Below are 17,646 nucleotides of genomic sequence, written 5' to 3'. Positions count from 1 at the left end.
CTTTTTTAAAATCAAAAACTGCGTTGAAATCTCTGATCATGCAGAGTTCATCATACTCAAATTTGGTAATCAGCTCTTGAAGTGATTTATAAAGCTTCTCTTGATGTTGATTTGGAGCATAGATGTTTACTAGAAGAGTCTTTTTAATTTGTCTTTGTAGTTGGACTAGAAGACTTTGTCCATCTTCTGAAGCGTACAGCAACTTTGGTTGGAGATGATCTTTTACATAGGTTACCAGACCTCTTTTCTTTTTACTCTTGTCAGAAGTGATGAACGTTTTGCCAAATTTTTTTACTTGAAGGTATTTTTGGTCTGCATTTTCATGTGCTGTACCCTTTCTACAGTTATCTTGACAACTGTCACATTTATTCACACCTTTCCCTAAACTGGATAGGTACTAACACTATATTTCCATGATGATTCAAGAAAACTGCTGAATTTTTTTGTTTCAGCACATGATGAGCATTCAGATGATTTCAGTTACAGACTCAGTGGCTATATCACCATGTTCTCTGATTGAAACAATGAAGAACTTCAGCAGTTTGTCACAGTATTTTTTTCTTAAGAGACAGGACTTCAGTCTTGAATACTGATTTAGTCCTTAAAGTTCTACAAGGGCCTGTACACAAAATGAACCAGAGTTTTGCCAATAATTTGCAGTTACCACACATAGTAACCAGTTGCCTGTATTTGGAATACATACATATCTTTGCACTGGTGTGATGTTATATGTAAAGTATAGCACAAGCTTTGTTATCTGGCACTTGATTATCCAGAACACTTGGTTAGTCCATATCACCCAGAAAGCAAAGTCCTCCCACTCAGCCACTACACTCCTGAAACTTTGGGTGCTTGTGTACCCCCCTCTCACCTCTCCAGCTGGCCAACTAGATGTCTCCAGCCATTGCTGGGCTTCTGAGAGCCAGCACTACCAGCTGACTATCCTCCTGTACATCCTTCCATCTCAGCCTATGTCAAGGTGTCAGAACTTTTTCTGAAATTCCTAGATTTCTGACATAGTTTTGTGTAAAATCTATTTAGCTGATGGTCTAGCCACTTCTGTACAAATTTATGCAAGAAGAAGAAAAAGAAGAACAAGAAGAAGAGATTGGATTTATACCCCACCCTTCACTTGGAGTCTCAAAGTGGCTTACAAACTCCTTTCTCTTCCCCTCTCCACAACAGACACCCTATGAGGTAGGTGGGGCTGAGAGAACTCTGACAGAAACTGCTCTTTTCAAAAGCACCTCTGACAGAACTATGGGTTGCCCAAGGTCATCCAGCAGCTGTGAGTGGAGGAGTGGGGAATCAAACCCGGTTCTCCCAGATTAGAGTCCGCACACTTAACCACTACACCAAACTGGTTTAACCACTACACCAAACAGACACAAAAGAATTCATATTAGGATCCTCATTAGAGGCATTGGCCTCTAATCAGAAGTTTTCCTGTAACCTGGCAGATGCTTCTTATTCTTGGCTTCAGTTCATAATAGTATAGTGTTCATTACAAGAAATGCTACAGAAGTCTTCCTAATTTTTGACATTTTTATTTATAAATATATACAGAAGAAAAATCTAGAAATGAATAAATTGGCATTTCATGCCTGAGAACTTTATCATCAAACTTCTTACTCTTAAGCAATTTGAAGACAATGTAGCTCACCTTAAATGATATTTCATATTGTTCTCCTCCCCATATCTCCAGGCCTGAATCATATCCTCCCAGCTCCCAGAACCACTTTCTATCCACTGCAAACAGTCCTCCAGCCATTACAGGAGACCTTAAAGAAAATCACATTCCACATTACAAGCATATAAACAAAGAAGTCTTGAAAAATTATATTAGCTGTGCCAGACTGATCCTCCCAAATTTTGTTCAGTATTTTTCTACTACTGCATCTTAGTGCTTTTATGAGGTCTCTGAAAAGTACAATTTGCTTTTCAGTAAGCCTTTGTACTGTGGAACCAAGGAATGCTTTGCAGAACTTCCTTCAGAAAACAATCACTGCCAGCCTTCCAGAAGACAAAAAAGATCAGTATGGAAAAATACAAAGCTATGCTTTCAACAAAAACCCATTGTATTGAATATTAATGTCTTCTCTTGGTTGAGTGAGTTGACAAGAAACCATAAATCAAACCTAACATTTCTAGAGGAGCAATTACTGCACAAGTACTTGGATAGCTGGCCTTCAGTTTAATGATGCAGCATTCTGACCAAGGCACAGCAATAGCAAAATTTGTTGCATACCAGAAAGTTATTTTTGTATGGCATAGTAATTATTGTAATTCATTAAAGTCATTCAAGAAACATCCCTTAGCAATTTATAGTAACACATTGTTATTGCTTGTCATAGTACCAGAGTATTAAACTAGATTTCTGTGATCACGGCAATAAGCTATATTATAGGCCACACTCTGTAACAGTGTTAACCTTCCATTGGTGGTAGGTTTGGAAAATATAGGCTGCGGTCACACGGAACAGAAGCCACACAAGTGAGACGGAAAACAGGCGGAGTTTCCAGGCGCGATCTCACCAGCACATCTGGGAAGTGTAGCACTCCCGTGGCACAACTGAGGCTTCCAGCCGAAACTGCGTGGCAAAAAACTAGTACCTCGGAGGTACTAGTTTCCGGAAACTGCGGGGCAAGGGCAGGCGTCTGATCGCGTTTCCGGTAGCATCCGGCGCCCGCCCATGTCCCCTTGCAAATAAGGTGGGGTTTTTTTGTCCACGTCTCTGTGGATGCGCACACGCACCTAACGGAGCATGCGCATTAGTCGTGTACACACAAAAACAAAACATTTTGCCGCGGCGCGCGCTTCTTCATTGCGCACCGGCTTGTCCTGTGATCAGCACCTCTCCCTTGCCATGGAACCTCCACGGTACCTCCACAGGACCTCCACGGGAGGTCTGATCGAGTAACTGCACAGTAGTTTGCCCCAGGGCAAACAGCCACGCTTCTCCCCCACAGTTTCCTGCCCGTGTGACCGGGGCCATATTTCAAAAAAGAGGTCACATCTTTAGAAATGAACTATTACCTATTACCAAAGAGTAGCCAGGAGCCTACCATTTCCACAACAGCCTAGCTTGTTAGATACCCATTGATGCATTGTTTCAAGAACTTACTCAAAAGGGTCACTAGGGTCAGGTTTCTGTAATTCGGGAGGAATTGGAATCCGCTTGTAATACATCTCCCAGTCAAATGCTCCTCTCATTGCATCTCCAGCTTGTGTTTCATAGCCAAAGTGGTCATGGTCTATTACATCAATCATTGGACAAACAATAGTCTTGCGGTTTCGAGCAATGCGGTCTGCAGAGCACAGAGAAACATGTTAAGTACATACTTTCTTTCATCTGTACCAAAGAATGACTCTATCGAACACTACAGTTCATCCCTACATAAAGGCAGCACTGTTATGGAGTGACTACATTCAACTTTCTTCATTTTGTTACTACAAACATACTCAGTTTTGTTTGAAACTTAATATCCTTCCTTCCAATACCAAAATTTTTCTCTTGTTCTGAATATAGGACTTCAGTTTTGCATTTCAGTTTTATTGTTCCTCTTCAATAACTGTGTGAAAGGAGCATTTAATTACAGCAACTGATGTCTAGAGCTAAACATTCCCTTTTGAGAGGCATTTACTTTTTACCTGTTGGTATTTGAACTTGTTCATATGTTCAGGAAAGGGTGCATTGGTTGATAGTTCTATGCCATCTACTTGTATTGCACTTCTGACAGTGAAGCCCGTGACTCTTAGTTTCCCAAGCTGGTATGATATTCAAGAACACTCCAGCTGCTCAAGGATCAAAGCACTCAGAATGCTTCAATACAGCTTATGTGAGGAAAAGAAATGTCACTAGACTCACTGAGAATTAAAACACACAAGTCCAAAGAACGTGAATTGCTTTGTGGGATAGCTAGTGGACTGGGAACGTATCCCACAAAGGAGGGAAGCTAAGGAACATAATGCTCAGAGGTCTCATAACTGAATGAAGGGTGGAAAGGAAACAATGAACTGAGGAAGATCAACCAAATGGAAAGAAAGGAACAGAGATAAGGGGCTGATTGGAAATGGGGCTGTGGAGAAACCTTATGGAGTTCGGCAAGATGTGCTATAGCTGTAGGAGGAAAGGCAGACAGGCTAAAGATGAGGAGCAAAGCAGGCAGACTGAAAAACACAGATCTCAAGGAACAGTGGGTAGCAGCAACATGGAGTTGAAGAAAGGAGACAAAGAGAAACCAGAACTGGGGCAAAATCCCATACAGAGCCAGTATTGTCAGATTGGCAGCGGCTCTCCAAGGTGTTATGTAGAAGTCTTTCATATCACCTGCTGTCTGGTCCTTTTAACTGGAGATACTGGAGACTGAACCTGGGAACTCCTGCATGCAGACAGAGGTTCTTCCACTGAGCCATAACTCCTTCCCTACTGGCAGGCAGAAAGCTTTGTAGGATAGGTAGCGGACTGGGAAGTGAAGGAACAGAAATATGGAAAGAGAAATGTGGAGGGACTTGGAACCAGTAGGCACAGAGTTCCTATTCAATACAGATCTTGACAGGAATGTGGTACCTTTAACATGTTCACAGATCAGGAATTAAGTTATGGCTTTATAACACTATGATCTGGTAACCTTAAGAGTGTAATGAGAGCTAAAGACAGGGATGGAAATAACAAATTCCAGACTTTGAAAGAACTAGCCAAATTATTTTCCAGTTTGTACGTATATGCAATTACTGAAAATTTATGCATCTAAAAAGCCTATTTACTTGGTGTCAGCCAAAAATTAAACATGTATTCAAGTACCTTAAATGAAGCTTAATTATTTGGTGATCCAAAGGTTATTTTCTTTTTTCTGTAACAATCTACTATCTGTTTGGTATTTAATATATATTTTCAAAATCTTACCACTTTAAATGCCACAGCTGATTGTTTCAGTTGCCCCAGATAAAGCTGGATATTAACCCTCATTTTATTCAGTGAAACAGTAGTTAACCTATCTTTTGCACAAGTTCACAACTAGTTCAAAAAGCTAATGTGCCACTCAGTCCTAATGTGCTTTCAAGTTCTGTGCCAAATTGAGGCAGGAAATAATTCAGACAAACTTGGCAAGATAAAGAACTGTATCTGCTTCCCCCTCGAATGTATCATAACAGCTGAACTATATATTAGCATAATACCAGTGCATTCCTAAAGATCTGGGACTTCTTTTATATATACTACCGTGTTTACTCCAAAGAAAGATAACTTGGAATGGTAAGTCAATCCCTGTAAAAACATATACACTAAAGTTGTTGTTATCATCATCATCATTATCATCATTCACAACTTTAACTTGTATGTTTATTTCAGACTGAACCTCTTTTTCTAAATGGCACATGTGGAAAAAAACAGTCTTTCATTCAAGTGAAGAGGGTATCTTTATTGCTTAATCTTAGTTATAACAAATTCACTTGCTATAAATATTGCAAATGCTTCTGGGCTATGTATTTTCTAAAGTTCAGGGCGCCAGAAAGCTAACATGAAAGCCATACAGAGTTTCATAAATTGGACAAATTACATGATCATTAGAACAATCAGCCATTTTTTAAAAATCTGGGAAAGAATTCCTAGAATAAAATAATGTCTGTTACTAATATTAATTTTGCTAGATCTGTGTCCTTTTTCTGATTAATAACTAATCTTGGCTTATCCAGACACCCTTACAATTCTTTAGCAGAGCACTGGCAAGCACCCAGCATGCTGCCAGACGAAAACAACAGGAGCAAGTATATGCAAAATGGGTGTTGTGCTTAAGTTTTCTCAAGCTGGAAACAGCCCAATCAGATTCTCATAAATACTACAGTCAATAACATGTACAGAGGAAGGGAAGGAGTAACAACTAAAACCAGCTTGATAAAGTAAATAAATGTAATGATAAAAGCAAATTGCTTGGAGGATTACCCCTTAATCTCTGGCTGCTGCAGAGGACTTGCATATACCATTTTGAACATAACATGGTTCATTTATTTAAAAAAAAGGAAAGGGATTTATTTATCTGGCACAAGACAAAGTCTGATTTCAAAAGCAGTTCAGAATAAGGATAAGAGGAATGCTGATCTGAGAACAGAGCTGACATTGATTTTGTGTGGACCCACTGATGCAGCAGTCTCAGAGCTATCATAGCAGTCACCTCAACTGCTCCAGCCCCTATAAAGAACCAGCTGTCACAGCTTGATGAGTTTTATCTACCATACCACATTTGCAAAACTGCAGGGGAGAAAAAAGGAGGCACAATATAAGAGATTATCTGAACTGCAGGGATCTTTTGCACAGCGCTCCCTTGTTCATAGGCTATATGTCATTTTACTCAAGGGTAGTATAGTTGCTTATATGATAAGCAACATTAATCTCAAGCCAATAAGAGTTTTACATGTCCCAATCACGCATCACTCTGCCACTTTACCATGACGAAGAAGCAACCAACAGCACTGGCCGATGTTTATTTGAACATGGGTCAAGAAGATATTAAGACCTTCTTGATTATCAGATCACCATGGTACACATCACAATTATTTTGTTAGTCTCTTTGTGACAATAAAAGGGGGGGGGAGAGGAAAAGTCTCTTACTAAAGTAGACTACCTCTTCTTCAAAGGAACCATCTACATAGTTTCAACTGAGACCTTTTCTGCATGGTTTTTTTCTATTGGTTCTGGCCCCATACGGCTACAGTTTATCCCCTGATTTCCACATGCATTTTTGTGCCTTTTTAAAAAGAGGTGTAACATTTTCTGCTCTCCAATCTTCTGGTACAGTGGCTGAATTTAGTGATATTACATATACAGGTTACATTTGAATTCCTCTAGAGCTCTCAGGCGTATGGCATCAGGACCTGGGGACTTACTGGTTTTTAATTTCCCCAGTAGGTCTAGAATTTCATGTCTCATCACCTCAATTCGACTCAGCTCTTCAGATGCCCTTCCTGAAAATAGTGACTGCACCAATGAACTATAGTTCCTCTTTCTTTTTCTTTCCCTCCTTCTCCCGATGACTCCCCTCCAAATGTCTCAAAAAGCACAGGAAATCGCTTTACCTCGGACGAACTTTAGTATTTTTATGGAGTGTCTTACTTCTTTCAAAACTTTTCTTGAAGGATAAGCTTCTGAGTTTATAAGAAGCTTGAAAATCAGTTTTTATTCAAATAGAGTTCCTAACTCTCCTTAGAGATGGACTGATACAGCAGTCACTCTCCCTCTTAGCTGTTGAAAAGCAGCTTTTTAGCCTAATAGCCATTAGGCAACATGAGGATTTACACTTAAATGCAGGTGTGCTCCCCATTTGGGGGGATTCTAGCCTCTTTATTTGGAATGAAGGGAGGAAAGAGATGCAAGCATACAGAACCCTTCCTCTAGGTTACAGATAGCCCTATTTCACTAATTATTATAGTGGTGCAGCCGTACTCACAAGCACAACACAGTTCAGGTCCACGACCTCGTTTATTCAATAGTTTCCTCAATACAAGACTAAGCCCCGACCTGCAGGGAAGAAGGCTTAAAAACGGAGAGAGGGAGGAGTGCCTCTCTCAATCCTTTTCAGGTGTATAGAAACAATACAACTTGATCTTAAAGAGATATACACCACAGATCACATGAAGTTATATTGTGGATTATTTCAAGATGTTGAATGGATATGAGATACAACCTGAAAATGCCATAAGCAGTACAACAACAACAACTGGTCAATGATTGCCAGATTAATACACATCATTTCAGATCTCCTCCTTACCTAACAGAGGTGGCAACCAGTTCACATTGGCCTCACAATGAGAATCCAAGAAGGTAATAACATCTCCTACTGCTACAGAAGCCCCAAACATCCGGGTTCTTATCAACCCTTCTCTTCTCTTGGTTCTGAGAATCCTCACTTTGGGAAACCGTGCCATATAGTCCTCCAAGTGCCTTTTTAGGTGTTCTGCATGAAAGAGTTAAAAGATTTATCAACTAGTTTCTTTTTACTTCCCCAGATTCAGAAGCATATTTCAGAACCTTGAACAGCATTTCAGTTACATTCCAACAGATCTATATTTTTTTACATCTTGGAAACGAAACACTGGACTTACCTGAAGGTTTCTTCTCTTCAGTGGAGTGAAGTCATCCAAGGTGGTTAGGTCACGCCTCCTCTTGCTCCAGGCTATGTAAATTTTTGTTTGACTCTCCTGGGCCAGACCAAGGTTGCCCTTCCAGTCAATATATAGCCTAGCTCCATATCTGCACCTTCACATTTTCTTGTTGGTTGATCACAGAATTACAAGTACCTCCCCTTTAGGTGGGAAATGGATGACTTTGCCCCACTGAAGAGAAGAAACCTTCAGGTAAATCCAGTATTTCATTCTCCTTCAGTGGGGGAAGACATCCAAGCTGGTTATATACCCAAGCTAGCAAAAGGGTGGGAAAACAAAAAACTGAGTATAATACCTGCACATCTCCCAATCCACCACTTGCTGTAGGTCTCTTCTTCCGAAGACTGCCTCAATAGAGTCTAACTAGTCAATCCTATAATGTCCCATAAATGTAGAAAATGATAACCAAGTAGCTGCTCTGCAAATCTTCTCTACCGGTGCTCTAGTTGAAAAGGCAGCTGACATAGCTGCTGCACTGGTAGAATGAGTGGTAACGGTCTGTGGTGTTCTTATGTCCAGAATCTTGTACACCTTACAAATTCAGTGCTTACACCAAAGGACAACAGTAGCTTTTGATACCTTTCCCCCCAGGTTTGCTGAGCTATGTGATATAAATAAAATGTGATACAAATAAGAAGTTGAAAATGCGCTGTTCTGTTTACATATGTGCACAAGGCCCTGTATACATCCAACTTGTATAAAACCTTTTCTCTTGAGTAAGAAGGCTTTTGGCAGAAGGAAGGAAGAACCACCTGTTGGCTTAAATGATAAGCCAAGGCTACGTTTGGTACAAAGGAAGGGTCAATACTGCTAAGTCTTTGTGGAAAATACATAGCTCACAACTGACTCACAAGGCTCCCAGTTTCAAAATCCTCCTGGCTGATGTAATAGCTACATGAAAGAAATTTTAACTCTGTAGACTGGTAACTGAATCCCAGGAGTGCCCGTGGGTGGCACTAGTGACTGAATTGGAGACATCCAGTCCAATCTTCAGTCTGCTGGAGGTGTATTAAAAAGAGTGGGCAAAAATGGTTCGGCCACCATATTGGGGCTTCCCACACTTTGCAAATAAGCTGGAAAAACTGGAGGGGCTTGAAAGAAAGGCTATTGTCCTGCTGTGATTTCCTTGGTTTTATTAACCAATCCTCCCAAGTCCCATCCTTGTCGGTCTGGAAAGGGAGGGGGGGTCTCACCTCCTAACTCCTCACAAGCGTTCCCTGTAGACTGGGTATCCTCCAAATCAAGAAGGGAGACTTCAGATGCTAGCTGCTCCATGTGGCTCTTTGGAGCATGACTAGCCTTCAGCAGAGTCTCCTGCACTGGTGAAAGGGATGCTAAGGAGAAACCCAAAGCTTGAGGTCATCCTGCTTTTGCCACAGCTATGAGAGACTGGTCCCTCATATGCCACACTCCTATGCCTGAAGCTTCAGGTGGGAGAGGCTTCTCTCTAAAGGCATCTTTTTTCTTCTTAGAGCCGGAACTAAGTGTCCTCTTAGAAGCTCTTAGAAGTAATGCTGAGAAGATTGCAGGATAAGTTGTTGTGGTTTTTAAAGAAGCACAGCTAGTCTCAAGCGTCCTGCTAGAGCTGCAGGGCTAGCAAAACTGGAAGGGTAGCTGTGCATATTGAAAGGGATTCAGAATTTTGGAGAATAACATTTCAACAATTTTGGAGAATAACATTTCAACAATGGGAAAAACTGTGGATGAAAGATATAAAATTTACCACGAGCCAAACACTAAGAGAAACTTGGTATAAAATGTTTTACTGATGGTATATTACTCCAAAAGATATAAAAAAATATGGACAGGAACTACTCAGGGATGTGCTGGACAAGACAAGAAAATTTGGGGGAAATATACATGCTGAGATTCAGAAAATTTTAAAAATTGATTTTGTTATGAAACCAGAGACCATGTTGCCTGACAATATTGAAAAAACATTACATTAATTGTTTAAATATACACTGACTGCAGCCAGAGTAGCAATGGCAACTAAATGGAAAGTGGAAGAATGCTTGACCACTGAGAATTGGAGAGACAAAATGTCAGAGTATGCTGTAATGGCCAAATTAACTAACTATATCAACGGAAGACCGACTAAATAATTTGAAAAGAAATGGGAAACCTACTATGTTGGTAAAGATAAAGAGGGAAGAAAAGTGGCACAAATAACTCTCATTTGGTTTTGACTTGTAGTTACTGAAATCATGTTTTGAATACTGACCAATTAGCTATCATATTCAATATAATTAGTGCAACAAGTAGTTTATTGTACATTTAATCAATTTTTGTTCTATATTCAGTTATTCTTGGAATAACTCTGAATTATGTTACCTATTCTTGATCATAGTTTGCTTATAGCAATTATAGAGCATAAAATATATTAGTATTTTAATAATAATTTAAGAATCAATATATTTTTCTGGCATGATTTAATGTTAAATGTAGCAATCTGTGATTTTAAGCTAACTAGTTTATATAGTTTATTAAATGAATATATGTGCTGAATGCTTATATAAAATAGTCCTTTTAATCCTTTTTTTATTCTTGAACACTTGATTGAGGTAATTGTAATAGAGAAAGTATTCCTGAATATTTTAAATCTGGAATTTTAAATGTTTATATGCTTATTACTACTTTTGAACATCCTAGTAATATACAAGTTAAATATCATTACCCCTCTTTTCTTATTTTCTTTCTATACCCCTATCTTTTTGAGAAAAATAAAAAATATTTTAAAACAAAAACTGGAAGGGCAGCTTCGCTCTGGCCCAGGAGAGTCATACAAAAATTTACATAGCCTTACCTGGAGCAAGAGGAGGCATGACCTAACCAGCTTGGATGACTTCCCCCACTGAAGGAGAATATTATATTTACTTGTGTATCTGAGTAGAGTCATAAACTGGAAAAAGGAGTAAATGTAAAAAGACTGGAGGTAAAGCTAATGGGAAAAATGAAAAAGGGGCCTGAAAAAAGAAAGATACATGAACATCAACAACATCCTCAAAATCACTTTATGAGCTCGAACAGAAAACCTGTATTCAACAGCATGGGTTGGACCTTCCACTCTGAGAACATGTATTTGCTTATTGACAGTTACTTTCAAGCATTCAAAACCATCAGTGTGGTTAAGTGGCTAGAGTAATGAACTAGGACTGGGAAGGCCAAAGTTCAGTTCCCCGTTCAGCTATAAAACTCTCTGGGTGATCTTGGGCCAGTCATTCTCAACCTATCTCACAGTATTGATGTCAAGATATAACCTATTCTGCACAAAGATTTTTTCAGAAAGGATAAAGGATGATTTTTAGATAGAACTGGGGCCAGTTTCATAAGGAATCACTTTATCCCTTCATTCTAGCTACAAACATCAGGCTAAAAAAATAAGTTTACTTCGGCAAACCCTTTTGTCAGGCAATACTATATTACACATTGATCAATAACACAAATTTGTTGATTAAAGCCATGCAAATGTATGCAATTGAATGCAAATGCAATCACCTAACTGATAAGCATGCAGGACGTTCCCCCATAAGTGTGCTATTAATAATGTAAGCGACCTTCTTCACCACTGTTTAGTTAATCTGTTGACTGCAACATAAACCTCATACACTTTTCACCCCAGTTCACTTGATACCAGAGTTGGGTTGCTGCTTCATCCTCACACTGTGTCTTAGGCAAATTGCTCTCTTTCAGGCTGATCTACTTGACAGGACTGCTGAAAGAATAAAACATTACCCAGTGTGCTCCTGGAGAAAGAGCAGAATACAATTGTGGTAGTCTAGTAATGAGCAAACCACTTTATATGATTTTAATTTCAGTATTTCTATCATTGTGTTTTGTTTAAATTACTTTAAATTCTGGGTTAAAACAAGTGACAAATAAATCCCTAAATACTTATTTCAATCTAGTGTAGTACTATACTACTCACTGCAGTGTGATTCAGTTCGCTCTTCTGTTTAGAATTCCAATGTAAAAGAGCCAAGGTAGCTGCAAAATACTTCCTTTGCTAGCCAACCTTCTTTAATTCTTTCTTTATACAGAAAGAGAACTGGTAAAAGTTGTAAAAACCACAGGAAAGAATTTGAGAGACTCTTGTATATTGTTGCAAGCACCTCCCAATTGTCTGAAAAGCAACAATAAGAATATCACGGAATCTGGGAGATATCTGTTCATCCTAAAGGAAAATTTATCCTCATGATGCCTAAAGTGAACTAACAATTTCTAGCTTAATTACTCCTATTTACCTAAATGATTTTATTGCAGATATTGAGTCTCAAAATGTTTTGTAACCTCAGTACACTATGAATTTTCTCACAAGTTTTGTCCACAAAGTATGAAAAGTCAAAATCCAATATTATTGTAGCTGAAGGGATATATGTTAACTGATTTCAAGTCAGCATGGTTTTATATTACCTGGCTGCAGAATTTGTTTTTATGAGTGTCAAGATTAAAAGTACCTCTGTCACTGAAATCATCCACCAGCACAATTTCAGCTATCAGTTCAGGAGGAGAGCGATGCAGAACACTGTGCACTGTTCGAAGAAGTGATGACCACCCTTCGTTGTGGAATGGAATTATCACACTGGTGTTGGGGAGTTTTTCGAGGTATAGTTTGTTATTGCAGCTGGAAGATAGATGAACACAGTTAACTAATAGACATGAAGCATTAGTAATGTAAGGTACAAAGGAGCACTTACTTAAGAGAGGATATATAATATATATTGTAGAAATTCATGAAGGATAGGACTTACAGTAGCTCATTTCAAGCAGAGAGGTACAATCTCTCCCCCCCCCCTTTCCTGACTCTCATTCTATTTAAATAAAGTAAAAAAAGGATCCAAAAGTCTCCCCAAAGGACCAACTGCCACATTTACAATAATTTGCTCTTTTGTAAAGCTACAGAGAATGCAGAAGCAGTTGTAACTCTACATCCTCCTTCAGTTGCTTGTGATCTGTGTGTAAACAGTAAGAAAAAACATTATTAATTATAGGCTACTGTAGAACTTGCCTATGTAATGTCCCACAAAACATAATATAATATTCAGGGTTACCTTTAGCTTGCCAACTAATAGCCCAAAACATAAACCACACCAACATTTATAGTGCATAGTCACTCACTACTAGGGATGGGCACAAACCTCGCCATGAACCTAATTTTGTCACAAATATGGCTGGTTTATGAGGCCTCAGTTTGGGAGATTGTGTTACCCATGCATGAAGTGCCCATGAACTGCCCTGTTTTTCACGGAGGTTTGTGGCGGTGGTTTGTGAGCCAGACATGCTGGTGCCAATCAATTAATTCTCAAAGCAATGGGTGGGGGGTTAGACTTGGCATCACCAGCTGCCCTTGCTGTACCTGCCCACAGACTTGGTTTTCCAACTTGCCACCCCAGTCCCATTCTAGACCTCCCAGTTTGGACCCTAAGATCCTCTACTTCTGCACCTCTGAGCACCCGCCTCCTGGGCCTGGAATCACCAGTTGCCCTTGCTGTACCTGCCCATCAACTTGGTTTTCCAACTTGCCACACCCCTCTCACCCTAGACTTCCCCCCTTTTGCACTTTGGACCCTAAGATCCTCAAATTCTGTGTCTCTGGCCACCTAGCTGCTGGGCTTGGCATCACCAGCAACCATTGCTGTACCTGCTCATAGACATGGTTTTCCAGCTTGCCACACCCCTCCCACACTAGACCTCCCTCTTTTTGTAGAATGGCATCCCAAGGAAGTCCACTGTTTGATTACTCTAGCTTGCAGGGGGTCCGTTCGAATCAACACACTCCTGAACCTGTGGCTGCTGTGATTTCCCCAGAGAGCCCTTTCCTGGGGGCACCTGCTTTGGGGGGGGGGTTGCTACTCAGCCCCCCAAAGCCAATCTGCACACAACTTGGAGGGCAGGTAGAGGAAAGTCAGCTGGAGACTCGCTGAGAGTTTGGCATCTCTAGTCCACAGGTGGGCTGCTCTACCGCATCACAAACCTCACAAAACACACTGTTCAGTAAACGAGAAGGTTTGTGAGACCCTACAAACCAAGAACTGGGATGAACCTCAATTTCCCCAGTTTGTGCCCATCCCTATTCACTACCACAAAAATATCTGCTGACTTAACCTTGGTTTCTTGCTTACATGCAAGAATCCATCGAGGTATTTGCTGAAGACTTTACTCAGGAATACTCAGATATCCGGAAAGAACAGTCACCGCATCCCCCAAACCAACCAAACCTTGTGTCAAGGTTAGAGGCCTACCCATACTTCCTAAAGTCATGCTTAATTTTTTTTTAATTCAACAACTTAACCCTGGATGGTCAGGGGGAAAAAAATTACTTGATTAACCAAGTGTAGGATCAAACAAGACATCAAAGTAAGTAATAGAATTTTTTTTAAACCCTTGAAGGTTTCATTGAGGATGACAGCAGCTGCAATGAAATAGACATTTATACTTCATTATGTATTTTCCTTTGGCAACTCAGGAGTAGAACAGTAGAAAACACATGATAAGAGAATATATAAAAATTAAGAAAATGTAATTTTTTGCAATCTATCCCATACTACTGGCCAGCACATTTCAGTCACACTTTCAGTGCTATGGAGGGGTAAAAATGTCTGGAGCCCAACACGGTCTGTTTACAACAAAACTGCAAGGGGCTTGGTGAGGAATAGAACACTACAAGGCATTTAATCTCATTAAGACAAAGAATACATAGAGTATGAAGTTGCAGAAGTCTAAAAAGAAAGTTTTATCATTCCCCTCCCACTTTTTGGTGTTAATTGGATCCCCCCTTATGTTATGAGTTTTTAATGTTAGAAGCCATTTTGACCTTTCCTACACTTTCCAAGAATAACCAAATGCGCAACAGCAAGTGAAGTAACCACTGGCCAAAAGCCTCCCAATCCAAAAAGAACCAACAACAACAGAACCAGTGCAGAACTAGGGAACCCCTACAGAACCACAGGCCAATGTTGCAAGCCTAACACAACCAACATCAAACTAGAGAATCCACATCAATGTCAAACAAGAGAATCCATCCAAACAAACTTAATCGGGGACACTTCTGCAATTCCAACAAATATCAAATCAGAGAATCCAAATCAATGTCAAAGTAGAGTATCCCAGTCAATGTTTACCCACAGAATCCAAAACAAACCCTTAAGGACACTGTTGGAAGATCCAACAAAACTAATTTCAAACCACAGAATCCAAGCCATACCAACCTGGCAAGCTGATGCTGACACATACACACCGTAAAATTGAAGAAAAACAGTCCTGGGAGCCTTACTATGCTGGCCCGCAATACTCCTAGATACTCCTGAATTTTTCAAGACCCACTTCCCAGCATTCCAAAAAATCCCTAATACCATCCAGATACCTGGATAGAGCTAAAAAATACTGATGAGTTATTTTTCGGGTATATGTTCGGACCAGAAATATCCAAACGCACATCCCTAGTTACAGCTTAACCATTCACAAAAGGAAAAAACAAAACCACCAACAGTATAGTACCATTTTCCTCCAGCTCACATGAATAACAAAGTACATCCATACTATAACAAACCAGATAATCAAAAATATAGCAGAAAAGGGCATTTGCACTCTTCACTACCACCTAAAAAACACATATATAGGCAAGACATAACACACAAAGGAGCATTAAGCTGCTGTTATTGGTAGCTAAGTATGGCACAACTTATGCTTCTTGTTTAGTGTTTTAGAGAATTCATTCTGCTACAATACTCTTGACAAGTGTGACAGATATGGCCAACGCTAGCTGCAACAATATTTTAAGGCAAAATACCAGAAAATCAACTGAGGAACCAAGAACATTAGAACTTTTAGATCTTTATCAACAAGAAAAGGCTGTACTCACTTGGGGTGTCTTATATCTGGCAGGGACCGATTGAGAGAAATTTTATCACTCACAAAGATATTAAAGCCATTATCCCTGTATGCCTGGTCTACTCGCTCAGCATCACTCATAGGATATGGTTTTCCCTGCTCACCATTTCCTATCAACAAAAAATAAAACAAGTTGATTCATTAATGTTTATCATATTAAGTGGACTAAAATTCAGCCATGTATTTCAGGAATCCACTTTGCCAGCCATTTCTTTCTCCATAACTCTACGCAATGGGTTGGATTCTGCAGAGGACTTCTGTGAGCTGGAGGAGTGGGCATTATCACCAATACTCCCCCCCTTCTGCTGCAAACTTCTGACTCTCCCCTCATGCTGTTTGGGGGGTCTCCCATCCTCTAGGAACACTATTTGAGCAGCATTTTGAGTTACAATAAGAGATAAGGATGGTTAGCTCCACTAACAGAAATCTTTTTCATCACCAGACATGTTCCCTGGGACACAAATCAATACTTGTTACAGTATGATTTTCTAGAAATATGCCATGTGACTGATGTTAAACAGCTGAGGGGTGGGTGGTGGTACAGTTTCAAGAGCACCCAATGACACCAGCAATAGATGTCTTTTCAAACCGAAGAGTTATATATTTTTAAATACTGCAGCACTGAAACATTAGAAAATTAGCTTTATTTTACTTATACTTAGTGTTCTTATAGGCATAACAATTTAAAATACAATCTAACCATTTAAAGTATTACATTACAATCAAATTTAATTAAAAGTCAACATCTTTAAATCTATATAGAAAATATCAGGTATTATGCAAATATGTGCTGTCAATTTTACCCTGATGTATAAAGTATGGTTGGTATATGTTTAGAATATTTATGTTTCTCTCTATTTTGAGATGCAGTGTTTCATGCTAAAAGATAACCTTAATAAGCATGACTGGTATTTAGATTCTGTTCGAGCATTTTAAATTGTGCACCTGTATCCAGAAAGAGCTCAAGGTTATTCACTAAAATAGGCAACATCAATTCCTGTGTTTCTGAGAGAAAGCTGGCTCCACTTTAACGATAAGCCAAAGGTCTTTGAATACCTGTGGAGACTCACCCATCTTACATTTCCTGAACCCCAATATTTGGCCCCAAGCAGCTCTGGGTTCCAGAGGAAATTGCTAGGCCAATCATTCATCTGTTTCTTTCTTCATCACTGGCTACATCAATCTGATTAACTGTGTGTGATAAACTCTTCTGCATAGCTCTCTGTGTGCCAGATACCAAAGATTCTGTGAGGTCCAAATGCTCTGAAACTGCTGGAGATGCTGTTGCCAGCACAGAGTTTTTTTTACCTCTACCTAATTTCCCCTAACTGGTGCTGTTGTAGACAAAGATATTGCTATGCTGTTATTGGGATGTGCACTAGGCAAAAAGCTGTTGAAACGGGCAGCCAAGACAGAGCTGGCCATGGCTGTTATTGCTTCTGTTATTTCTTCCCCTTTCCCAATAAACTTCTTTTTCCCCTTGGTCTGAGTCTCTCTTTCATGGCTAGGATCAAGCACAAGAGCTGTCATCATGCACTGCCAGCTCATCCCTGACACTTCTGGGCTAACTAGGTTTGCTTTCTACTAGGGGCTGCAAGG

General features: G+C 39.7%; 1 protein-coding gene across 2 annotated transcripts in view; it reads right to left on the bottom strand.

Annotated features, from left to right (window-relative positions):
- GALNT10 (polypeptide N-acetylgalactosaminyltransferase 10) overlaps nucleotides 1-17,646 on the bottom strand; it is an 88,348-nt gene that overhangs the window by 35,215 nt on the left and 35,487 nt on the right. For both annotated transcript variants that reach the window (XM_015410168.1, XM_015410167.1), the window contains 5 exons: nucleotides 16,019-16,157; nucleotides 12,615-12,781; nucleotides 7,764-7,949; nucleotides 3,125-3,308; nucleotides 1,664-1,781 (listed from right to left, as the gene is read on the bottom strand). In XM_015410168.1, the coding sequence (XP_015265654.1) occupies nucleotides 1,664-1,781; nucleotides 3,125-3,308; nucleotides 7,764-7,949; nucleotides 12,615-12,781; nucleotides 16,019-16,157 (794 nt within the window). The remainder of the gene's footprint in view (nucleotides 1-1,663; nucleotides 1,782-3,124; nucleotides 3,309-7,763; nucleotides 7,950-12,614; nucleotides 12,782-16,018; nucleotides 16,158-17,646) is intronic.

Source organism: Gekko japonicus, unplaced genomic scaffold (assembly GCF_001447785.1).
Source record: "Gekko japonicus isolate JY-2015 unplaced genomic scaffold, Gekko_japonicus_V1.1 scaffold720, whole genome shotgun sequence".
Classification (NCBI taxonomy): Eukaryota; Metazoa; Chordata; class Lepidosauria; order Squamata; family Gekkonidae; genus Gekko; species Gekko japonicus.
The sequence above is the reverse complement of the archived record's forward strand: the minus strand, read 5'-3'. Positions and strand labels throughout refer to the sequence as shown.